This window comes from Moschus berezovskii, chromosome 11 (genome assembly GCF_049115385.1).
Source record: "Moschus berezovskii isolate FMDL1 chromosome 11, NW_MosBer_1.0, whole genome shotgun sequence".
Lineage (NCBI taxonomy): Eukaryota > Metazoa > Chordata > Mammalia > Artiodactyla > Moschidae > Moschus > Moschus berezovskii.
The window spans coordinates 93,850,387-93,877,449 of NC_142470.1; the positions used below are offsets into that span (position 1 = coordinate 93,850,387).

At 37.0% G+C, this 27,063-nt stretch overlaps 1 protein-coding gene across 4 annotated transcripts in view; it reads left to right on the forward strand.

Annotated features, from left to right (window-relative positions):
- The window catches only part of LOC129539885 (protein MEMO1), a 128,628-nt gene that overhangs the window by 44,082 nt on the left and 57,483 nt on the right, over nucleotides 1-27,063 (forward strand). For 3 of the 4 annotated variants that reach the window (XR_016038619.1, XM_055400911.2, XM_088841561.1), the window contains exons 2-3: nucleotides 8,279-8,360; nucleotides 20,739-20,807. Coding sequence is in view for 3 of the 4 variants with exons in the window: in XM_055400911.2 (XP_055256886.1) it covers nucleotides 8,279-8,360; nucleotides 20,739-20,807 (151 nt within the window). In the remaining variant the exon portion in view is untranslated. Of the gene's footprint in view, nucleotides 1-8,278; nucleotides 8,361-20,738; nucleotides 20,808-27,063 lie in introns of those variants that run through there. The other variant, XM_088841562.1, reaches the window with a different exon arrangement.

Sequence of the window (27,063 nt, forward strand, 5' to 3'; positions counted from 1 at the left end):
CACAGGGCCTTGGACCATAAAGAAGGCTGAGTGCCAAAGAATAGATACTTTTGAACTCAACCAGTCCATCCTAAAGGAAATAGTCCTGAATATTCATTGGGAGGACTGATGCTGAAGCTAAAGCTCAGATACTTGGACCACCTGATGCAAAGAGCCAACTCATTAGAAAGACCCTGATGCTTGGAAAGATTGAAGGGAGGAGGAGAAGGGGATGACAGAGGATGAGATGGTTGGATGGCATCACTGACTCAGTGGACACGAGTTTGAGCAAGCCCCAGGAGATGGTGAAGGACAGGGAAGCCTGGCGTGCTGCAGTCCATGGGGTCGTGCTGCAGTCCATGGGGTGGCAAAGAGTCGGACGTGACTGAGTGACTGAACCACCACCACCACCACAGGGGCTTAGGCCCAAGCCCTGACCTGTTAGGAGATGAGAACTTCATGTCCTCCTAGTCTGCCATCTTGACCATTGCTATCAGAAACTTATTTTGAGCAGTTACCTGAAAATTGTTTCCTTGTATGGAAAGTCTTATCCTATTTCTGATTCTTTCCACTCGGGCAGACTTGTTCTATTTTCCCATAAATTGTTTGTTTGCATTTGGTATCAGATTATCCACATTGGGTAGTAGCAACTGATGGGTTGTAACCCAAAGAAACGTTTAAAAAAAAAAAGTTTCAGTTGGGAGAAAATAACAAGTCCTGGTTAGATATGCATTAAAGAAGTATTGTGGACTCAACTTTAAGCATTTGTACCACTTTCAGTTCAGTTCAGTTCAGTCGCTCAGTCGTGTCTGACTCTCCGCTACCCCATGAATCACAGCTTCTTGCTTTTTATGATTCTGGTTCATGTTTCCTGATTAGAGTACTTGACCCTGGTGTTAGAGGGTAAATGTGGTGTGTCTTTTTAGGGCCTCCATTTAAATCACAGGTAGGAGCATGGGAGTTTTGAAATTACTATGGATATTGTATTGTCATTTAGTTTATTACATTCACATACATTTTTGGACTAAAAGATGTAAGAGTTTGTTTATCATCCAGTTTCTATGAACCTTGAATTTATTTTCCTTTGTCATCAGGGTTGTTTGAGTGGAAAAGCTGGTGAGGCATTGATTGAAATGAGAGATTAGAAACACTGTTGAAAATAAACTTATGTATATTTTAAGGAATAGTGGGTCACTTATGGATTCAATGAGCTACAAGGGAAGCCCTCAGGTAGTTTAGAGACAAAGATTCGTGCGTTTGTATATTGCTGACTTGCAGATTATGTGATTTATTTATGTACTGAGAGCAGTTCATAGCCATGAGTCTGTTGTGTTAGCTGTATCCATTCACGTGCTCCCTCATGCAGCGTGTTCTTGTGCACATTACTGCCTTGAGGGCAGTGGCCCTCACAGTTTAGTGTGCATCACAGTCACCTGAGAGCTTGTTAAAAGCTGTGGGTACCATCCCCAGAGATTGTGGTGACACAGTGATCTCTTTTTAAAATAAACACATTGGATGATTCTGGTCTGTAGACCACTTTTTGACTATTATAGGAGAAAGAATTATTGTTACTAAAAGGTTAAAAATAATACCCCATTACTTAAAAAGATTTAATGGCAGGAGAATATGAAAGTATTTATGATTGTGAGTGATTTAAAACTTTAGCATAATACAACATAATAGGCTTGGTTTTGAATTTGACCTGTCTCCTGAAAAGGCCAGTAGATGGTAGTTGTTTGCTAAACTTCAGTAATGGATAACTTGTGACTGGTATAATGGATAACTTGGGCACAATAAAGGGTAAAAATGGTGGAGACCTAGTATATGCTGAAGAGATCAAGAAGAGATAGAATGAATACATGGAAGAATTGTGTAAAAAAGGTCTTAATGAACTGGGTTACTCCTATGGGGTGGTTAGTCGCTCAGAGCCAGACATTATGGAGTGCGAAGTCAAGTGGGCACTGCTGTTAATAAAGCTAGTGGGTGTGATGAAATTCCAGCAGAACTATTCAAATCCCTAAAGATGATGCCATCGAGGTTTTGCACTCATTATGTCAGCAAATCTGGAAGAGTCAGTCCTCATCCCAATTCACAAGAAGGGTAGTAACAAAGAATGTGCTAACCATCGGACAGTTGCACTCATCTCCCACGCTAGTAAATCTTGCGTGCTAGGCTATTCATCATTACGCGAACCAAGAGCTTCTGGATGTCCAAACTGGGTTTAGAGAAGGAAGAAGAACTAGAGATCAAATTGCCAACATTCACTGGGTTAAAGAGAAAGTAAGGGAATTTCAGAAAAGCATCTATCTCTGTTTCATTGACTGCGCTAAAGCCTTTGACTGTGTGGATCATGACAAACTGTGGAGGGAAAGCTCTTAGAGACATGGGAATACCAGACCATCTTACCTGTCTCCTGAGAAGCCTGTATGCGGGTCAAGAAGCAACAGTTAGAACCCTGTATGGAACAACTGATTGGTTCAAGATCAAGAAAGGAGTATGACAGGGCTGTCTGCTGTCACCCTGTTTGTTTAACCTATATGCTGAGCACATAATGAGAAATGCTGGGCTGAGTGAGTTACAAGCCGGAATCATGATAGGCAGGAGAAACAACAATCTAAGATATGCAGATGATATTACTCTTAATTGCAGAAAGCAAAGAGGAACTGAAGAGCCTCTTGATGAGGGTGAAGGAGGAGAGTGAAATAGCTGGTTTAAGACTAAGTATTAAAAAAATAAGATCATGTCATCCAGCCCCATTACTGCATGGCAAATGGAAGGGGAAAAGGTGGAAGTAGTGACACATTTCCTCTTCTTGGGCTCTAAAATCTCTGTGGATGGTGACTACAGCCTTGAAAACAGAAGACGATTGCTTCTTGGCAGGAAAGCAATGACAAACCTCGACAGTATTTTGAAAAGCAGAGACATTACTTTGCTGACCAAGGTCCGTATAGTCAAGGGTATGGTCTTCCTAGTGGTCATGTGCGGTTGTGAGAGCGGGACCATAAAGAAGGCGGAGCACCAAAGAATTGATGCCTTTGAGCTATGGTGCTGGAGAAGATTCCTGAAAGTCCCTTGGACAGCAAGGAGATCAAATCAGTCAATCTTAAGAGAGATCAACCCTGAATATTTACTGGAACGACTGATGCTGAAGCTGAAGCTCCAGTATTTTGGTCATCTGATGTGCACAGACAAATAATTGGAAAAGTCCCTGATGCTGGGAAAGATAAAGGGCCGAAGGAGAAGAGGGCATCAGAGGATGAGCTGGCTGGATGGCATCACCGATGCAATGGACATGAACTTGGGCAAACTTTGGGAGATGGTGAGGGACAGGGAGGCCTGGCTTGCTGCAGTCCATGGGGTTGCAAAGAGTTGGACTCAACTGGGTGACTGAACAGCAGCAACAGCTGTAAAGGCCAGTAGATAGTAATTGTTTGCTAAACCTTAAGTATTCCTACCAGTCACAAGTTATCCATTATTAACAACCACGTTGCTATTCCATGGTCTAAGTAGAAAATACATATCTTAATAGTCTATATATATATATATTTTAGTCATTTTAATTGCTTTGAAGAAATATAATGATTTATTTTGAAATCCCAAATATAATTGAGGTCAGACATTAAATTTTAATTTTTATCAAATGAGAGAAATGAGGTGAGGGTATGGTAAAACAGGTGTTGTTCATGCATGGTGCATAATTATGAAGGGATGAAATTTTGTATAACATTTTTAATACATGTTTTGAAATTTTAAAAAGATTCATGTTGATTTACATAGTAATTCCATTCTGAGAGTCTCCAGAGGAGATAATTTAAAATATGAAAATAGAGATATGTGTTATAGAATTATTTATAATTGCACAAAAACTTGGAAAAAAATCTAAACATATTAGAGTAAAATTTAAGGAAACCAGTGATCCATTTACACAAAGAAATCTTATTTAACTATAAAATGTTAAAGTGTCCATAATATAGGAAAATACTTATGTATTGTTATGTAAAAAAACAGTTTATAGAATTGTCTATCATTTTAAAGACTAGCAGGAAAGTTGGAAAATATTAATTTTGTTATTTTTTATAGTTATAGGATTATTGTTTTACCCTTGTCTTTATATGTATTCTCCCATATATTTTTTTTTATAATGAAGAAATAGCAGACATAAATCAATATGTTGATGTTTAAAGAGAGTTGAGGTGAGATGCTATAACCAGGCACTCTCAAGGAATTCAGTGGCAACATTTGCTAGGGGTAGGGAATTTGTTTATGGATAGATTCAGAATAGTGATTCCAAGTTAATAGACTGTTAAAGGAATCAGTGCTGAACCCATTTTTCAGATTATGGTTTTGTAAATTACCTCAAGGGAGGAGTACACTGTGATCCTTCAAATTTTGAATCACTTTTAAAGGTGTGAAATCCAATGGAATTGGTATTAACTATATGAAAATTTTTGAAAGACTGTATGAGTGGGCAGGAATGTGGTTAAGTGATAGCCACTTGGCCAGATATGAGTTGGATGGTATGCGCTGAAGATTGTTCACTGGATAGTTATTTGCCCCGATGAATTGTATTCTGAACTACAGAGTTTAGCAAAAATTATAAACAAATTCTTATGTTTGTAATTTTAGTGGGTAATAAGGAATCCAAGATATTTGGATTTGGTCTGACCCTTTGCGGTTTGTATCAAGGAGAACAATAATGTTCTTTACAACAAGATTGTTTCTGTGTTTTTGGTTTGCTATAGTACTGCTCTGGATGGTCAGATTCAGTGAGATAGTTCTTGTGTTCCCAAGGGCATGTTGTTTTCTGTGTGAAGAGTCTTGTCATAGATACATAAAAACAAATAGCATCCCTTGAGATGTATCTAAAAATAAGATAGTTTTGTAAAAAGCATAGCAATAAATTCTAAGTATATGATCAAGGTAAGACAATGGTAAGGAGGGAAAGGATTTGGGGAGAACTGCTGAAATGTTACTTTTTAAATTAAATGGGATGATTATATTCAGTAACCCTTTTGAGAAACAGTTTTGGTTACAGTGAGAAGCATTCTCAGATGCTAGTCTTTGATGATTTTTTTCACTGTAAATAAAAGTACCAGAACATTGTGGACAGTGTGGTTTTCATAGTGCTACTATGTTTCATTGATTTAAAGATGTAGATTTCCCAAGATTTTAATATTTCTGAAATTGAAATGTCCTTTGCAGTCAGTGGCATCTTTAAATCATTGTCAGTTGTGAAATGGTTATCACTGCCTACATATACCCAGACTCAATAATTAATCCTGTTGGTATGACTAGATAATGCAACCCATTGGTGTTTCAGGTAACATATCATTTAAGGAAGAGATGAACATGCCTTTGTTGTCTTCTGAAACCTGTTAGTTGCACTTTCTTGTGATACCTCTTGATTTGGTAACATCAGGAAAGGTGTAGCATCACAACTTGAACCATGTGTGTCAGGTGCTTGAAGGAGAATTCTGAGGCAGTAGAGCATTTTAAAAAGAAATATCACATCACTAATTCCTTAAATGGTACAGAGGATGATATTATGGAAAAACAGGGCCATTGATGACTGAGTTAAAAAGAAATTTAGAAATCATATTGTGAATATGAAGAAAATTTTAAGAATATTTTGAATTCATTTTGCTTTTGTTTTTACATAAATATGAGTGCTATGAACATTCATATCTAAATAAATTTAAGAACTTTTTCAATATATGTAAAAATTCTGAGAAAGGAAACAGTTTTATTTTTGAGAAGTAATAAGCTTGAATATGATGCACATCACCAGCTGTCTGCTAAAAGATCTAAAGAACACTTATCCTTTTATACAGCTAAGCAGATAAAATCTATTATATGTATATTCTTAGGATAAATAAGTAGTGCTCAAGAAAGAGGACTTGACAGCAACATTTGTCACACATAGTTCATTCTAAACTCGCTTGGTAATCAGGGTGACCATAATGTATTAGCTAATTGCTTTATCCAAAGGAAAAATAAACTTACGTACTTTTATGATAGCAAAGTAATTTAGCTGGAGAAGGCACTGGCGACCCACTCCAGTACTCTTGCCTGGAAAATCCCATGGACGGAGGAGTCTAGTAGGCTGCAGTCCGTGGGGTCGCTAAGAGTCAGACACGACTGAGCGACTTCACTTTCATTTTTCACTTTCATGAATTGGAAAAGGAAATGGCAACCCACTCCAGTGTTTTTGCCTGGAGAATCCCAGAGATGGGGGAGCCTGGTGGGCTGCCGTCTATGGGATCGCACAGAGTCGGACACGACTGAAGTGACTTAGCAGCAGTAGCAGCAGCAGTAATTTAGTAACTTGGGGCTGGGTGACCCTCTGAAGTTAGGCTCCTATCCTCCTTGATGATCACATTTCAAAGAGATGGCTACTGGGTCCTTGAGAAAGATGGTCCTGAGTTGTTGGTTTGAGGCTTGTTTAGCTTTTCTTTTTTCTTAATTAAAAATATTTAAATTTGCATGCCAAAGATAATGATCTCGTACAAAGGGACAAGTTCAGTTCAGTCGCTCAGTCGTGTCTGACTCTGCGACCCCATGAATCACAGCACGCCAGGCCTCCCTGTCCATCACCAACTCCCGGAGTTCACTCAAACTCATGTCCACAGAGTCGGTGATGCCATCCAGCCATCTCATTCTCGGTCGTCCCCTTCTCCTCCTGCCCCCAATCCCTCCCAGCATCAGAGTCTTTTCCAGTGAGTCAACTCTTTGCATGAGGTGGCCAAAGTATTGGAGTTTCAGCTTTAGCATCAGTCCTTCCAATGAACACCCAGGACTGCTCTCCTTTAGAATGGACTGGTTGGATCTCCTTGCAGTCCAAGGGACTCTCAAGAGTCTTCTCCAACACCACAGTTCAAAAGCATCGATTCTTCAGTGATCAGCTTTCTTTACACAGTCCAACTCTCAAATCCATACATGACCACTGGAAAAACCATAGCCTTGACTAGACGGACCTTTGCTGGCAAAGTAATGTCTCTGCTTTTTAATATGCTCTCTAGGTTGGTCATAACTTTCCTTCCAAGGAGTAAGCGTCTTTTAATTTCATGGCTGCAATCAGCAGTTAGGGTGGGAGAAAAGGATAGTTGGAAGAGCAGAGTCTTTGAGAAAGGAAGACAAATTGGGACTCAGTGCAGAAGTAGTTTGTTTTTCTTTTGATATTGGAGCAGGAAAAGAGGAAGAGGAGGTAGTTCTCTTCTGAGTTTAGGGTGACTAACATTCAGGTTTGCCTGGGACTGAGAGTTCCCAGGACACCAGACTTCCAGTGCTAAAACTGGTGAAGTCCTGAGCAAACCAGGATGGTTGGGTATTCTTCTGCTTGTTTTTCCTTAACAAAGTGAAAAGATTGATCATCTGCTGGGAATGGGAAGGGGATGACAGTTTAAGATAAAAGGAGAAGGTGTATGAAGTAATTCTTTATCTTAAAGATGGAGGAGCAAATTCACTAGGTTGTTGTGGTATGATTTCTGGGCTTTGTCTCCTAAGGGTCTACTGAAGTTTATGAACATAATTTCAAAGTTCTTATGGTTGTGTTTCTTTACAGTCTTATTCAGCTCTTCAGGTGGAGATGCTGTGTTAGGTGGAATGCTGGTTTTAACTGTGATTTGACTATGATGGAGGAAGAGGAGGCCACAGGCAAGGAAATGATTACAGTGATGGATCATCAAATCTCAGGATAGGTATAAGAAGTGGAGAAGAGAGGATGAAGGACAGTTGGCAAAATGACTCCAACAGACTTTTAGAAGTGAACTGGAATGATAGGAAGTGAAGAGAGTGGGATGCGTGAACCTGAGATTTTTGAGGTGGTATAGTTCCTGGTTATTGATATGATATGGGAATAGGGGCTGGAGTGGATGGCAGAAGCAGTCATATTGTAATAACACTATGGATGTCATTTTAGTGATTAAGGCAGGTTTTGGTGCTCCAGAAATATCCAGTTATTTTCTTTTCGTATACTATTGTTTTCTGTTTGTTGTTTTATTTTGTTTGATCAGTACCTTGGATTGAGGAGGTATTGTTGTTCTTGAAGAAGATGGTTGTAAATAAATAAGTGGATGGATTAAAGCAAATATTGTTTAATCAATACTTGTCTTTATCATATGGCTTGCTCCTGGAAACTTTATAATTGGTTAAGTTTCAGACATTAACATCTAAAACGATGATACACTGCCCATTAAGCTATTTTAGTCCCAAATAAGTTCAGTGAGAACTTTGTGTCATGTATGGTTATTGGTACTGTATTGCTTTGCTCACTCCAGTTTCCCTCTTTCTCTTTTTATAGGACCGCAGCTGAATGCCCAGCTAGAAGGTTGGCTTTCACAAGTACAGTCTACAAAAAGACCTGCTAGAGCCATTATTGCACCGTAAGTTTTAAGGGTCTTTACCCAGAATCTTTCGTGTGTTGATTATTAATAAAGGATGAAGGTCTATGGATTGAATTAAAATTAAAAATCAAATGCTGTGTTGAAACGAAGTTATAGTCACTAAATTTCATGATTGCTGTGGCTTTCACTTTAACTCAAGGATAAAGGAATTGGCTATTTTCTCAGATGCAGAAGTTTCAAATTTTATTTTTGGTAATAAAACTGACTTTTAAAACAGTTAATCATTAGTTGAAACAATTTAAACGTTAGGTAAGCTTAGTGACTGCAGTAGTAGTTGGTACAAATGAGTAAGTTCTATTTTAAACATTAAAAAGGTCTACTTTAATCACATAATTTATAAACTTAAAAATAAAAGTATATTAAACATAATGTGGTACAATGTGGAATAGCAGCCAGGATTTTAGAGGATGGGTAGATTTTTTTTAAATGAAGGCAGTCTGTTGCCTATTAGAAGGCAATCTATTGTCTGTGTTAGAGGACTTTTTGAGAATTAAAAGCTAACAAACACAGTTAACTGTTTGTATGGTATGAATTCAGTTAATTTTGATTTGGTAAATGTTGGAGTTTCTGCTATTTCTCTCACAGCAGCATTTTTTATGTGACTTCTTGAGTTCACGTTGGTAACTTGATAAATAATAAATAGTGAAAATAATAATAGTAACCACTTATTAAACACTATGAGAATTAAACAATACACATAAAGAACTTATATTAATGTTGGGCACATAATAAGTATTATATAAATGTTGCATATTTTATGTGCCAAACAGTTAAATGAGATCTAACTTGATCTCATTTAAAAGATTCAGGAAGTTGACTACACTACTTACCAACTGTGTGACATACAAGTTATTTAATCTTTTGTGCCTTTGTCTTATTGGTAAAATTAGAGTCATGATATTACCTTTATATAGTTTTTCTAACGATTAAATGAGCTAATCTTTATAAAACTTTTAGCATAATGACTTGCTATTACTTGATCATTCAGCAGATGTCTATCAGGCTAAATACTAGATGCTCTTCTTTGTGCTGCTATTTGAATAAATTGAAATCAGTACTCATAGTGCTTGCCTTTTAGTATTTGGGGAATGCAGACAGTAAATAATAATTCTGTGTTGAGTGCTGTTGGGCGCTAAGGAAAATAAAGCAGATAAGAGGACTGAGAGTGACAGCATGGGTTGGGAGTTGCTATTTATATAGAATAATAAGAAAAACTCTCCCTGTTAAGTAGCCATTGAGCCTAAATGATGTGAGAGAGGAGTTATGCAGATACCCGGGAAAGAGAATTTAGGTTGAGAAGCAGCAAGGACAGAGGCTCTGGGACAGAATATGCTTAGTGTGTTTGAGGAAAAGCAAGGCCAGTGGAGCTGGAGAGCCTTATGTGTGGGGAAGAGTAGTGGCTGAGATTGGCAGTGGGGGCTTGATTGTGGTGAGGCTTCGTAGGAGATCATAAAAGCTTTGGTTTTCATTCCAAGTTATATGGCAAGTAAGGAGAAGCTTTGAGCAGAAAAGTAATACCATCTGACTTAAGGTTTGCAGGGGATTACTCTTGCTGTGGTCTGGACTTTTTGTTTTGTGGAGGCAAGGAGTCTGTTTAGGAGGCTTATTACTCTAGTACCGAAAAGAGATGACATAATGGCTTTGACTGGGAGCTAGTGGTAGAGGTGATGAGAAGCAGTATATTCTGGGTATTTTTGAAGGTAGGGCGAATAAAATAGAAGAAAAAGTCACAGATGACTTAAGTTTTGGCTTGTGAAATTGAAAGGATGGAACTGTGTTTGTATTAAATAAAGGAAAAAACAAGGGTGGAGGTGGGGAGTGGAATTTTAAGTGTTTGTATAGAGTCTAACATTTTATTCTCCCTGTGTTAATGTTGAGATGCCTACTAGGTATCCAGGTGGGGATTTCAAATGGGTGGCTAAATATGTGAGTCTGGGGTCAGGGAAGAAGGGCTCGGCTGTGTTGGTGTATCACACTTAACAGTTAAGTGTGTAACTTATTACACTTAAAGTCTAATTGTACTGAAGTTGCCTAGGGAGTAAAATAGGAGAAGTTCAAAGACTAAGCCCTTAGGCAAGCCATCTTTATTTAGAGGTCAGGATGCAGATGAATATTTGCAAAGGAGATTTTGAAGGAGGAGAAGGGAGGAAGGAGGAAAACCAGGAGTGAGTGATGTTTTTGGGAAGTAAAAGGATGAAAATGTGTCAGGAAGGAGAAGATGATCAGGTGTTTCAAATTCTGCCAGTAGGTCAAATAAGATGCAGACTGATAATTGATAATTGGATACTGTGGAGATTGCTGGTTATTTTAGCAAGAACAATTTCTGTGGAGTGGAAGGGATGAAAGCACAGTTGGAGTGGGTTCAAGAAAGAATCAAGGAGGGAAATGAAGACAGTGAATATAGACAGTTTTTTTGGGAGAAATTTTGCTATAAATCAAGGAAATAGGGCTATGGGAATATGGTGTCAGTTTAAAAGGAGAGTTATTAAAGTGTTTATAATGTTGACACAATCCAGTAGAGAAAAACTGATGCAAGGATAAGTGGGGAAGTTTGTATATGTGAGATCCTTGGTTGGGTGAGAAACGATGGATTAGTAATCATCTTTTTATAGTATCTCATAATATATGTTCTATTGTCATTCCCATTTCTATGCTGATATTTGACTATTATGGTATACTAACTTCCTAGATAAAACCTGTTCTAAATGTGGGAACTGAACCGAATCAACATAAAATTAAAATGAGGTTAGTTATTCATGAAAAACTAGCTATGCTTGTTTCCTTCTTGTAGTTAGTTTTAAATTGAAATCTTTGGAAGTGCTGGGAAATGAGATATTTGGGCCTGAGTTACAAATACTTTGCTTTGTAAAAGATTTCTAAGTTACCTGAGGTTTCAAAATGAATACTGAAAATAGTTTTGGCTTTGATGTGCATGTTCTGCCAAATTTTATATATAAACTTCATAGTTTATATATAAATAATTTCTACTTTGTTAATATATGAAAGCTTTAAATATGGTTAAGTTCCATCTTATTATATGGTTTCCAGAGGTAACTTTTCCAGAGTTACCTTTCTTTTTTTCAAGGTAGAAAAGCAATAACAAATATTTTATTGTTAAATAGGCACAAAGGGCTTTCCAGGTGGCTCAGTTGCAAAGAATCTGCCTGCCAATGTAGGAGACACGGGAGACTTGGGTTTGATTCCTGGGTTGGGAAGATATCCTGGAGGATTAAATGGCAACCTGCTTCAGTATTCTTGCTGAAAAAAATCTCACGGACAGAAGAGCCTGGCTATGGCTAAAGTCTTTGGGGTCATAGAGTTGGACATGACACAGGCACAAAAAGGTCTTTGTAAGAACATACTTATATAGTAATTAGACAACTTAAAATTTTAAGATTTCTGTATTTATTTAAAATAAAAAACACATTTTTAAAACTTTATAAATTCTAGCTCTTTGGGACCACCTTTTCTTAGATTGTGCCTTCATAAGAATAAATCGTACAAGGGGAACCTTAAAAAAACAAACCCAGAACCTAAGTAGCACACTTTCAAAAATGCGTAAACATTTGGTCCTTTTTATTTTGATGTAGGTTAAACAGAATAATGTCATTTATTATTGACATTATTAGAAGAATAAATTAACTAACTAACTGTTGATCAGTCTTAATTCTAATCTGTATGACATATAAGCAGGAGCATTTGGGAGAAGGATTCAAAAAATTTGACTAAAAAATATCCTTATCCTTTGATTGAAACAGAACTACAGGTTACTTGAGGCACAGGAGACAGTATGTGGCCCAGGGATATATATTGAAATGATCTCACGAACTAGGAGTTCCAAAAGCCTTCCTGCCATGACTGCCAGGTACTTTGATGCCAGAATTGTTTATCTTGCAGTATTCTTGAATAACTCAGCAACCCTTAAAATGGAGCTGTACAGGTATGCATCACTTAAGAAACCTCTTACTGAATATAAAAATATAAGCTAATGATTGTGGAAGGGGCTTAATTTACATGATGAAACTATATTTTGCTGTAAAGCATAGAACCTGCCTCCAATACAGGAGACATAAGAGACTCAGGTTTGATCCCTGAGTCGGAAAGATCCCCTGGAGGAGGGCAGGGCAACCCACTCCAGTATTCTTGCCTGGAGAATCCCATGGATAGAGGAGCCTGGTGGAATACAGTCCACAGAGTTGCAAAGAGTCTGGCACTACTGAAGTGACTTAGCATGCATGCACACACAATGACTATTGAAGGCTCCCACCATACATTTACAATAGAGCTTGATTAAAAAAAAATTTTTTTTTTGGCTACACAACATGGCATGTTCTAGATTGACAGCATAGAATCTTACCCACTAGACCACCAGAAAAGTCTGTTAGAGTTTGATTTCTTAGTGGCTAATGTAGTAGGAATAGTATGGAATAAAGGAAACTTTTACTTTTCATTCTGTACCTTTTTTCATTGTTTGACTTTTTTTTTTTTTTAACTGTGGACATGTATTACCTTTAGTATAAAAACCGGTTTGAAAGCCAAGAAACATTTATATAGAAGACCAGGTTGTATATAGTGAAGCATACCTATAGAGCTCTACCAGTGTATATCATGAGATAGTGAATCTTCATAAATTATCTAGTTAATTTAATTTCCTAGAGATATGCAGTCCTTGTTAATATTAAGTGGCAGGTTATTCATGCAGTATCTGAAATCATATATACTCTAGCAGTAAAAGAAACTCAATATGCAACATAGTGATTAGTTTATTCTTACTTGACTTTTTTTAGCTCATAACACTGTTTACTTAATATTTGTGAGGTTCCAATTATAAAAATAAAATATCCTGAATAATAGCTGTTTTACCTGGACATTTTCTTGGGGTATAACAATCTACTGATATTTTTTACTGAAGCAGGAATCTTTAGGGTCATTGAGCCGTGCCTATGAAAGAAAAGAATACAAAGTTAGATGCAGTGGAATAAATTGAGAGGGCTGTATGGAGGTTGCTGCTTCTGTGAACTGTTTGGGGCCAGTTGTCCCTCAGCTTGATCCTGTATGCTCACAGGTGTTGGGTTTTTTTTGTTTTGCTTTGTCAAATTTTTGTTGGCTTATAGTTGATTTACAATGTTGTGTTAGTTTCAGGTGTACAGTGAAGTGAATCAGTTTTATATTTATATATTCACTCTTTTTTTTTTTTTTTAAAGATTCTTTTCCCATGAAGGTCATTATAGAGTATTGTGTAGAGTTCCCTGTGTTCTGCAACAGGTTGTTATTAGCTGTCTATTTTATATATAGTCGTGTGTATGTTCACAGGGGTTTTTAACTTTAGTTTCTACATAACTTTAGTTATGTAGATCATAACTTAAGGGTGCAAACTTTTAAAAAATCTCTTAAAAAGGAGATCTCATTTCATCTGGTCCAGTCTTCTCATTTCATCTAGTGCGGTCTTTATTTTGCATTTTTTGCTGCTGTTCAGTAGAACCAGGACAGCTAGATTCTGACTATGTTGAAGTCTAATAAGTGTACTTTTGATTCCCTATATCCTGTTTGATGAAAAGCCTCTCATAGAATATTTGTAGACTCTTGGCATTCATGGTTGATACAAGTGAAAGTCCATGTAGTGAATGATAATTATCCTGATGTAGGAATTTAAATTATATCACACTGCAAGGTCGCTGTATGGAAAACTGTCACTTAACCAGTGAATGATCATGGACAGTGACGTTGCAGCCTCATTTAATAGCAGCTGTGTAAGGCACACAAATTCTGGTAGGTTGGGAACTGGACTTGCTGATATAAAGGGTATATCTGCTATAGGTGTAAAGGGAGAAACAAAAGTACTCTGCATTAAAAGAAGGATCAGTTTTTAGCGGCATAGCTTTAGCCTAATGACAAATTATAGATATTAGAGTATAATTCTGTATTTGTTTTCATGAGAAGTTACATTAAGAATCAGAGTGACCTGTAACTGCTAGCAAGGATGTCTTTGTGTTAAGAATTTTAAAAACTTTAAAAAGACTGACTTGTACACACTTTTATGATGCATAGTCAAATAATCTGTAGAGCGCAAATTTTCATTGCTCTTCTGGATGTCATGCACAAAAGAAAATAACTTAGTCATTCCCTTAGCAAAGCCTTCTTTATTGTGTGTGATCTCTTAATGGAACCTCTTTTTCCATACATGTAGAATTAGATTCTGTTAGCAAGAGAAGGGTACAGGGACAGAGGATCACTGGTGAGAATTGATGATAATTACTACGACTTTATTCTTTACCGTATATCTGGGCCAGGACAAAGGAAAGTAATAGAAATTCTCTTCTTTGACTGTAATCTTAGGCCTTCAATATAAGTAGAGTTCCTTACTATGGGGGATAAGAGGGTTGGTATACTCAATGATTTTTAAAAAGATACACTGCAGTGTATTCTTTATCCAGGTTAAGACTCCTCTCTCTTTGCCACTATTTTGTCTTTCGTTCAAGCGTACTTTTAAGCCTTCAGCTTCAGAAAGGACTAAAACCGTGAAATCTGAGTTCTTACTATGAAACAAGTTTACCTTAGTTAATCATGTTATCAAAGCTATCATCTTTCCCTGTAGTCTTACAGGATATATGCTTCTCGAAATATTCTTCAGTTGTTAGGACATTTACTTTTCCAACTTCGCGGACTCTTCCCCCTTTTCCTTCAAATACGTAAAGGTCTCTTTTGGTGGTTTAGAATGGGTTCTGGAGCTCTACTGCCTGGCTTTGAATCCTGGAGTACCACCGTACAGTACTATCTGTATGACCTTGAGCAAGTTTCTTAACCTTTCCGCTTTAGTTTCCTCACCTATAAAAAGAGAAGAATAGTAACTCCCATCTCAGAGCGTTGTTAGGATTAAAAGAAATGCTTTGAGTTAACATTGAAGATTGCCTGACATGTGGTAAGCACTTAGTAGATGTTAGTTATCACTGTTAATCATAACTGGCCTCTTTTTCCTCCTCCTCTTTGGTCACTAAGATATGTCAGTTTTTCTTTTTAGACTCTAGTGCATTGATTTCTCATTTCCCACTGACACCATTCTAGACCGTGACATTCCTACCTCAAACCACAGTTTCCAAGAGAGCTTCATGTAACACTTCTGTCCCTAATGTCCTTTGTGATTGTGTTTTTCAGTGCACGGTAACAGTTTCACATGGTCACTTCCCCATTCAAGAGCATACACTAGTTTTTCAGAAACTTGTTTTATCAAGTCCAGGCTTGATAATGAGTCAGAGCCTCATTCTGCCTTAGCACTGCTCTCTCACTGCATTCAGGCCAGTTCCATGTTTTCTCATTTACATCATACGGTCGGACATTTGCTCATGTTTTTCCTTCAGCCTTTATTCCCTTCCTGCATGCCCTTACACTTCTTCTCTTACTATTTCTGTCCTACCTGTTCTTCAAGAATCTAGTGTTTCTAAGAAGTCTGGCATTTAAGAACCCACACGCTTACGGTGAATTAATGTATGACAAAGGAGGCATGATTATACAATGGAGGAAAGACAGCCTTTTCAATAGATGGTGCTGGGAAAACTGGACAGCTACATGTAAAAAAGTGAAACCATTCTTTAACTCTGTACATAAAAATAAGCTCAAATGGATTAAAGGCCTAAATGTGAGACCAGACACTATAAAACTCCTAGAGGAAAACATAGGCAGAATACGCTCTGACATAAATTGCAGCAGTATCTCTTTCAATCTATCTCCCAGAGTAATGGAAATAAAAGAAATAAATAAATGGGATCTATTTAAATTCGAAAGCTTTTGCACAGCAAAGGAGACCATAAACAATATGAGAAGACAGCCCACAGAATGGGAGAAAATATTTGCAAATGATTTGACTGACAAGGGAGTAGTCGCCAAAATCTACAAGTAGCTTATGTGCCTCAGTATCATCAAAACACACAGCCCAATCAAAAAAAGGGCAGAAGACCTAAATAGACATTTCTCCAAAGAAGACATACAGATGGCCAAGCAGTACATGAAAAGAAGTTCAGTTAGGAGAAGGGATAGTTAGGGAGTTTGGGATTAATATGTACACACTGCTATATTTTAAATGGGTAGCCAACAAGGACCTACTGTACAGCACATGCAACTCTGCTCAGTGTTATATGGCAGCTTGGATAGGAGGAAAGTTTGGGGAAGAACGGATACATGTATATGTATGGCTGAGTCATTTTGCTATGCATCTGAAACATCACAACATTGTTAATCGGCTATGTTGTTTAATCGCTGAGTTGTGATAAAAAGTTAAAATATGTATTTTAAAAAAAGAACTAAGCTTGAGTAGTAACAGCATTGGTAAAACTGGAAGAGACTCAGAAAGGACAGGTTGATTTAGAGATTGGAGCATAGATTGGGGTTTAGGGCCTTTAAATTAACGAAGAGCAAGGAGTAACTAAGGTCTGAAAAGCAGATCTAAGAAGAAAGGACCAGTTTAAGATATAAGAATTGAGAAGTGGAGGAATGTGAAGTGAGTGACAGCTAAGAGCAAAGCAGTGTTGAAAATCTGAATGTCATTCACGTTTGAGACAGACCAGGCAGGTCCGGATGGATCAGATGAATTTTAAGGTCCATGTGGCAGGGCAAGACAGTGTATTTCTGAATTGATTGGAAGGAGCCAGTAATGTTAAGATGAGGAACAGGTGTTAAGAATCTGAAGCAGTTGGTATTGGTGTCTTGGGCATTGAAAGATGGGGATTATAATTGGATCAAATAGAGCCCCTGGTTAGTCTAGAGTATCAAGATTAGTACAGGATGACAGCAAAACTGAATTTGCTGAGCCACAGGACAACTTATATTACCTTCTGGCTAAGATTAGAACTGGGTTGTGAGAATATTGCTATATTGAGACAGCTTGATAGGCTCCCTTGACAGAGATGTGAGAATGGAGTGACCACCATTAATCTGATTAGTAAAGCCTTCAGTGATTACAGTGTGCTTAGCATATGTCCCATGTTACTTTAGTCCTAATTAAGCAAGCACATTGTTCTCTTGTATGACTGTGATTGACTTATGTGACTCTCTTTTTCTGTGTTTAGTTAAGATGAGTACCATTTTTAAAGCAGCTCTATTGGAGTATGATTAACATTCAGCTGCATATAAAGTGTAGAGTTTTATATGTAAGTTTGAAATGTGTATATACCTGTGAAATTATTACCACAATTAAGACAGTGAACATACTCTTCATCTTCAGAAGTTTCCTTGTGCCTTCTTTACCTCTCTGCCCTTCTCCCCACCCTCCTACATCCACTGATTTCCTTTCTGTCACTATAGTTTTTATTTTTTAGAATTATTTATTTTTTTAAATTTAAGTATAGCTGATTTACAGTATTGAGTCAGTCTCTGCTCTACAGCAAAGTGACTCGGTTTTACACACACATATATGTATATATTCTTTTGAAATTAAGCATTTTAAATTATAGAATTATTTAAATGAAATCATATAGTATGAAACTTTTGTCTGTCTTGTCTCAGCATATTTATTTTTCTTTATTTTGCCATTCCTTTTTTTAAGCATAATTATTTTGAGTGTGTCACTAGTTTGTTCCTTTTTATTGCTGAAAAGTTACTTTGTTGTATGGATATTTTTTAATTTATCAGTTCACCTTTTGAGGGATGGTTGAGTGTTTCTGTTTTTGGCTATTGCAAATAAAAATGGGATGAATATTGGAGTATAAATCTTTGTGTGCACATAATGCTTTTTTTTTTTTTAGGAGTGGAATAGCTGGCAGGAGTTATATGGCAGAAGTATGCTTAGCTTTTTTTTTTTATTTTTAAAGACATTGCCAAACCATTTTTTTCAGAGTTGTTGTACCGTTTTGCATTTCCACAAGTACAGACTGAGTTTCAGGTCTGCATCCTTGTCACACTTCGTATGGTCACTCATTTTATTTTAGCTTATTCTAGTGGGTGTTTCGGAGAAGGCGATGGCACCCTACTCCAGTACTCTTGCCTGGAAAATCCCATGGACGGAGGAGCCTGGTAGGCTGGAGTCCATGGGGTCGTGAAGAGTCTGACACTACTGAGCGACTTCACTTTCACTTTTCACTTTCACACATTGGAGAAGGAAATGGCAACCCACTCCAGTGTTCTTGCCTGGAGAATCCCAGGGACGGGGGAGCCTGGTGGGCTGCCATCTATGCGGTCGCAGAGAGTCAGACACGACTGAAGCGGCTTAGCAGCACCAGCAGCAGCAGCGGCGGGTGTGTAGTGGTAGCTCATTGTTTTAATTTGCCTCTCCTTAATGACTAGCTGATGTAGAGCTTTCTCTTGTATGGAAGAGAAAGCTTCCATGCCATCCCATGTGTACTTTTTGAAAGTATCTGTTCACATCTTTTTCTATGTAAAAATTAAAAAAATCGTAATATGTGTAACATAAAATTTACCAATTTAAGGATTTTTAACCATTTGTATAGAAGGCAATGGCAAGCCACTCCAGTACTCTTGCCTAGAAAATCCCATGGATGGAGGAGCCTGGTAGGCTGCAGTCCGTGGGGTCGCTAAGGGTCTGACACGACTGAGCGACTTCACTTTCACTTTTCACTTTCCACTTTCACACATTGGAGAAGGAAATGGCAACCCACTCCAGTGTTCTTGCCTGGAGAATCCCAGGGACAGGGGAGCCTGGTGGGCTTCTGTCTATGGGGTCACACAGAGTCGGACACGACTGAAGTGACTTAGCAGCAGCAGCATAGTAGTGTTAAGTGCATTCACATTGTTGTGCAACCAATCTTCAGAATTCTTTTTGTCTTGTAAAATAGTTACCTGTGTCTTTTTAAAGCATTAGGTTGTTTTGAAATTTCTTTGTATATCAGATATAAATCATATCAGGTATTTGCTTTTTCTTTATATATTTAGATATAAATCCTTTATCAGATATATGCTTTACAAATGTTTTCTCCCAGTCTGTGTTTTGTCTTTTCAGTTTACTTGAAATTGGCCATGATGGGAATGATTTACTCCACATTAATAGGCAGATTGCTACAAATCAGGACTTTGTTTTTTGTTGATTATATCTCTATACTCAAGAAAAGAAATGGGGAAAGGTTAACAATGCAGATTAAACTTTAAATTATGTCTGTAGCTTTACAATTGTGACTAGCACAAAGAAATGAGGAAGGAAATATGCTTTCCAGTATTTGAAAAACTGCTGTCTAATAAAGACATTTTTCAAGTTGTTGAATGAATGAAATTCAGACATATGTCTTCATTGTTTCACTCTTGTCATTTGCAGTCATTGTTTGGCTAATGATTAAAGAGGTCAGCTAAAATCAGGGAAAGCATTCAGGGACAATCAGTTAATTGCCTGTGTGGAATTTGCAGTAAAGGATATTACATATTTTTTAATTGTTTGTAAATTATGTGATATATATCTTTTTATTTTCAGTAAAATTTATAATAAGCTTCTGTACATATGTGTACATTTTTTTTTCCCTGCAGAGCCATTTGTTAAACATTTACTGGCCACACACTAGAAGCATTAAAGAAAATATTTCTAGACTCACATAACTTGAGTCAAGAAAGAAAGTTGAAGTTCTGAAATGAAGTCATTGTATGGGTGATCAGAGAATCAGTGTAAAGCTAAGACCAGAGGGTGAGAAGGATAGAATGCGTAATAGAGAAAATGAAAGGGCATGACACGTAAAGGCCAGGTCAGTTCTCTTACCTCTACATATGCAGAGGGACATGAGCTGTTTCTTAAAGGGTATTTGTTTTGCTTTGATTTGACTTGCTTTTACTCTTATCGTTTTTGTGTATGTAATAGTCTGTTGATGGTATTGAACAGGAATGTTAAAAACTCATATATTATTATTAGTGTTACGTTGCGTGTTAAGTCGCTTCAGTTGTGTCCAACTTTTTGTGACCTTATGGACTATAGCCTGCCAGGCTCCTCTGTCCCTGGGATTCTCCAGGCAAGAATACTGGAGTGGGTTGCAGTGCCCTTCTCTAGGGGATCCCAACCCATGGATTGAACCTGAGTCTCTTTCATCTCCTGCATTAGCAGTTGGATTCTTTACCACTGACTCCACCTGGGAAGCCCCTTAGTGTTACATTAGCAACTTCAAATAGGCCTAGAAAATTTCAAATCTAATTTTCCTTCAGATCAAAAAAGAAATTACAAAATACTTTTTAACATTTAAAATTGGAACACAGAACAATCATGTGTTCCCTGTGCTATTCTAGAAGTTGCATCATTCCCTACATTGCTTTTTAATCTATACACATAATTCTGTTATGTTTACCATAATTACTGTATTTCTTTCAGAAGTTATTTTTCTCCCAGAATGATTTGCTTTTGAATCTGATCATTAAGTTAAACATTTTTTTGTTTTGTAGCCATGCAGGGTATACGTACTGTGGGTCTTGTGCTGCTCATGCTTACAAACAAGTGGATCCATCTATTACGTAAGTAATATAGCTAGATTCCATTTTGATTAGGTGATTGGAGATTATATCATACTTGCTTTGTCACTGAAGTAATTTGTTTTACATATTTATTATATATTTGATTTCATTAAGAATTTGACTTTGTATCAATTTGATTATAACATGTAGGTTATAATACTTTAATACTGTTTTTCATTATCTGAACATTTGGTTATTACCTTCCCTTTGATGGTAAAATATTTAGTTCTGGAAATGGTAGATGGTTAATACACTATTGTGATTTTGTAAGAAATATATACTTGGTCATTTAGATGATAAAAATATATTTTGCATATATATTTAGTTTGCTTCCATAGTTCCCAAAACTGTTGGACTTTCCTCAGTGGTGACATTGACAAAAAAGTTGTTTCTTGTATGTTAATGAAGTGACTTTTGGACCCCACTTAAGCATAGGAACTGGTTGCCAGAATATTCAACCTGTGTTTAGAAGGTTGGAATTTTCATTCCCACTTCCTGACCTCCTCTGGGGAGGGGAGAGAGCCTGGAGGTTGAATCAATCACTATCTTGATTAAAACCCCCAAAAGGCAGGCTTTGGAGAGCTTCTGGGTTGGTGAACATGTGGAGATTTAGGGAGAATGACTTGCCTGGAGAGGGCATGGAAATTCCTGGCTCTTTCCCCTTACCTTGCCCTTTGCATCTCTTCCATCTGGCTGTTACTGAGTTATATCTTTCTATAATAAACCAATGATCTAGTAAGTGAAATGTTTTTTTGAGTTTTGTGAGCCGCTCTAGCAAATCAGTTGAACCCAAGGAGGGGATCATGGGAACCTCTGATTTGTAATCAGTCTGTCAGAAGTACAGGTAGTAACCTGGATTTACGATTGGCATCTGAATTGAAATTTGAGGAGGTGGTTGTTGGAATCTCTAATCTGTAAAGCCTAAGTGACAACCTGGGCTTCCGACTGACATCTGAGGTGGGGGATGGCTGTGGGGACATTCTTGTAGGACTGAACCCTTAACGTGTGGAATCTGATGTTGTCTCAAGGTAGATAGTGTCAGAGCTGAGTGTGCCTCTCTCCTGTCCCCATGAATACAGTCACTGGAAGTGGGTCCAGGAACATTACCAGTTAAATAGTTTGCTTTTTAAAATTTTCTTTGAAAACCTGGAGTTGAACACTTTTTAAAGAAAAATCCAAAGCCCTTTGTTCTATTTTAATCACTTTACAATTGAAAATTTTTTATTGTACTTGTTAAATTCTGGTTAATGAATGAAGAATAATTTCTTATTGACAGGAAAAGGTATCTGAATTATTTTAGAATCTGACAGTGAATTTAACATGGTGTTTGAAGTATATTATCTCATAATAATTTAATGACAGCTCTGAAATTAGCTTAAAAAAATCTTCCTGGCAAATTGAGACTGAGTCATATAGTACTCTATAAAATGAGAAACTTGTGAACTTTAAAAGCTTAGTATGCCACTCTCTAAAATAAGAAACTTGTGAAATTTCAAAAATTTCTTGCGGAAACTTCTAATTCTGTCAGATGTTGATTGATTGGTTAGACCTGTACTAGCATAGATGGAGTATAATCATTCGTGGTGAGATGTAGAAGTAACTCACAGTAGCCGTGAGTTTAAACAGAGACTCTCACCTTCAGCCTGCTTCTTTGCCTTTGAGCAGTTTGTTCAAATTGTTAAAAAAAGCTGCTCTCTTTGGTTTTTATGTAGTATGTTTGTCCTGCACATTTTATCAGGCCTTTATTGAAAGTTATTTTTCGTAAATTTTAAATAATAAATAGACTGTAATATTGGCAGATGATTTGAGGAGTGTCTTTAACATATTTCATAATACATATTTAATGTATAATTTTAACTTGTTTCATGAAAAAGGGTGAAGTAGAAATTAGATTGTAAAGCTTTCTAGAAACATCCTTTATTTGACCCTGGTCTATAAACCATCTATAATCAAGGCTAGTTCATATAATAACTTTTTCCAAACCTTTTTCTGTTTGGCAGAATTTTTTTGATGATGATATGTACTGAAAGGGTACCCCAGAATTAATTTGGCCTAGGAGTACTTAGTCTATATTGATATAAGTAGAAATTGTGTGTTAAATAAGCTGATGGACAGTAAGAATGGAAGGGAAAAAATGGTAAAAAGGAAAGAGAGTAAAAGGTAAAAAGGAAGGACTGAGGAGGTAATGATAAAGGCGATCAGTAAAAAGAAAGACAAATGATGGGTAATGTGAGTGATCACCTTATTCTTGTAATTAGTGTATTGGAATTGAATTCTGAATAAATAAATTTGAAGGTCTGAGTACTGAAAATAATCATTGACAGTCAGTTGTATTCTCTTGAAAGTGGCCCTCCCTGAGATTTGCAATGTCTTCAGAGTCCTTTGAGAAAATAGAGAACACATGCTTTTGAGAATAATAAATATAGAGAAAAAAATAACAGTCCAAGAGAGAAGGTTGAACTTGATACCACTAGCTTCCATTCTTTCCCATTCTCTACATGTCAACCAGGATCATCCTTTGTGCGTAGGCTTTGAATGGATCTTTTACCCTTTGCATGATTTTTTGATATCTTACATGAACATTTAGAAAATACTTGTTCATTGAGTTAGGCACGTCTTTCAAATGTTGACATTTCATCAAACAATGTAAAAAAAATCACATTTGTTAATATCATCATCAATTTCATTAGAAATATTTTTAATTATTGGGAAGCTGTCACTCTCACAGTGATACAAGTTTTGCAAAAGTCCTAACTTTTACTTAAAAGTTTCAGTTTTATCATTGGCAACAAATATGTCAGATATTTTCTATGAAGTGTCAGGATCATTTTGTTTGTTTTCTAGAAAATTTCTGCCAGTTAGCTAAGTTGGAATAACCACAGTTTCTCTGCAGTCAGTTTTTGAACTAAAAATTGTGTTCCATGGGGAAAATGTCTACTTTACCTCATAACTCAAAAGCACATAAATGCTTTTTCCTTGAGACATGCTTCTGTATGTTGCAGAGGTGCTTTGTGCATTTATTACCACAAATTGAATGCATTTTGTCATACAGCATATTTTAATAAAATTGTATTCAGAGTTCAGCATTTAATGAAATTAAATGAAACTGGCTTTAAAAATACAGCGTGGGTGAAGGTGGAGAATACATAACTACTAGTACATTTTGAATCCATTATCTTTATTGTAGCCAACAGTTTACACAGTCCCACTTTTGTACCACAAGTGCAAATGTTAACACATTGCGAAGACAGATAACTTCTTTGTTTTATTATGAAAATAGTTTTGATTTTGTGAACTCCTTGAAAGGGTGTTGAGGAATCCACAGTTCACACTTTGAGAACTGCTATAATTCAAGGTGATTGGATTTATATCGTGGATAAGGTATTGGAGACAGCATCTCTGGGGAGATGATCTTTAAGCCAGCAAAAAAAACAATTAATGTGAAAAAGCTTTAAAATAGGCAGAGGTATGGGCTTCCCTGGTGGCTCAGAGGTTAAAGCGTCTACCTCCAATGCGGGAGACCTGGGTTCAATCCCTGGGTCGGGAAGATCCCCTGGAGAAGGAAATGGTAACCCACTCCAGTCTTCTTGCCTGGAGAATCCCATGAATGGAGAAGCCTGGTAGGCTACAGTCCACAGGGTCGCAAAGAGTTGGACACGACTGAGTGACTTTACTTACTTTACTTTATCCTTGTCATCAGGGCACTGCAAAGAAGACCAGTGTGCATAAAGTACTGTGGTCTAAGTGGGGGAGAATCACACTGGAAGGACCAGTTCATTTGAGACTCTAGAACCTGTTTTAAGGATTTTTGATTTTATCCTCTGACCATGAAAAACCTTTGAAAGACGTTTTAAGCAGGAGAGTGATATGATCTGATTCATATTTTAGAAAGAGTACTCTGGCCATTTAAGGAATTTTTAAAATGATACATTCTTTCCCATATTTATAGTTGCAAACTCTTTTCCTATTACTGAAACTTTAAAAACTGAAACTCAGGATGTTACTTAGATAGTAACTTGATTTTGATTTGTATCTTTCAGAAAACCTTGCAGGGCAGAAAAAGAGAGCCAAAAGGAATCTTCTTTGGGGCCACATGACATTTTATTCTTTAGCTAAAATATCTCCACTTGCTATGAAACATTAAAAAAAAATTACTTGTGTTCCATAATTTAGTATAAATAGTTGACTATTTATGAGAACAGGCACTTAAGTAGCTCATGTATTGAGTGCACGGACTACTCTCTTAGTAACTCCACAAATGTGGATTCTCTGGAGGTATTATTGTATGTAAACTACATTATTTCTGAAATAATGCCTACTGATTTTTTTCCTATTTTTTCATATTAAAGGTTTCTTTTATATGTATGGTAACAGTGATTATATGCGGATATTTTAAAAGTAACCCCTTTACAACAAAGCACTTTGTAATTAATTAAAGGGAGAGAAAGTGGCATCACTTCCAATGCTTGTATTATCCATTTCTCTCCAAAATATGTGTATGGCTTAGGTGTTTATGGACCTAGCGATCTAGGGGGGAAGAAAGAGAAAAGATGTTATTTTTTATTTATGCTGTTGTCTTTTAGCATATAGCTAACACAGAGATTCAGTCTGAGATTAGTACTCATTTAGTGTGTACTTTGTTTTTCCTTCTTTTCAACAATACCTAGCCTTTTCTGGTTTGTTTTTTGGTATATCACTTTTAAGGGTTTTGTATTGATGGGACTTAAATCTCTTTTTTTCCCTGGTATCTCTCTTAACTAAATGCAGAACTTCACTATGTTGCTTTTGGGTGGGTTTCAACCTTTGGGGTACCCAGCCGGATGATTCAGACTGATGGGGGCTCTTTTCCACACTAGGCTTTATCTTTTCATCTCAGTTGGGTCTGACGAAAACGCAAGCAAGATGAATAGCCACGTATTAGATTAGAGGAAGCGGTTAGAATTTCTGACCTCGGGTCTTTATTTCTGAAGTAATACTCATCTTTTAGTCACTGTCAGAAGAACCTTGTTACACTTACCTATGAAACATATCTGTGCCTCAATTGATATTATAAAAGTCATTTCATGCTTTAATTATTCTGAATTTCCAGGAGTGCTCTGATTTTAAGTATTCTAGTCTTCTTTTCTTAGAAATACATTCCTCAATGATAAAAATGCTTTTCTTTTCTTACTTAGTTCTTAATTCATACTGGGTTGGCCAGAAAATTTGTTAGAGTTTTCTGCTTACATCCTGTGGAAAAACCAGAAGGAATTTTTTTGCCAACCCAGTATAGCTGGGAGGGATTGGGGGCAGGAGGAGAAGGGGACGACAGAGAATGAGATGGCTGGATGGCATCACCGCTTCGATGGATGTGAGTTTGAGTGAACTCCGGGAGTTGGTGATGGACAGGGAGGCCTGGCGTGCTGTGATTCATGGGGTCGCAAAGAGTCGGACACGACTGAGCGACTAAACTGAACTGAATATAGTACCTGTCCTTAAGCAAGTTTCCTAAACACTCAGATATACCATTATTTATGTCCCACATTAGACTTTAATTTTAGAAAGTGTGGTGTTATTTATATGCCATTAAGGTATGAGAACATAGTGGTATCTTTTTGTTCATTTAGGAATCTGTGGATTTGATTTTTTTTTCCTTAAACTTTATTGATTTGATCATAGAGATGATGACAGGAAGTGAGTATTAGCAGGGGAGGTGAGAAAAGGAGGGGAGATTACGTTTCTGACTAGAAATGCCTTGTGGTCTTAACATGTCTGCTCTGAGTGACATTTTGAGGATTGCAGTTTCTTCAGGAGATTTTGGGACTAAACTGAGAATCACCTTTTCCTTACCCACATCTTTCCTATCTCCCCCAAGCCTCCCAACACCTCAGATAGCAAGTAAGATACACCCAACCATGGGTTAATTTTCTTAACCTGTAATAGAATTTTATCAAAATAAATACTTTGCAATATATCACACATTCCTTGGCCTGCAGGTTTTTTGATGTGAAACAGATAGAGCTCTGGTGTCTCAATCTTTGAATGTTTGTCCCTTAATTGAGCAATGAATAGGTCTTAATTTTCTAGGTATATAGTTTACATATATATATATTCTTTTTTCTTACAGTTTCCTGTCTGTGAGCGTGTGTGTGGTGGGGAAAGTTTTGTTCATATAAATCTGAGAGAATAGAGAAAATGGAGAGTTTTGGAATTCAGATCATAGAGATGTTCGAGATAAAATGAGAATTCGTCCATTTAAATCTTGGTGTTTAAGATA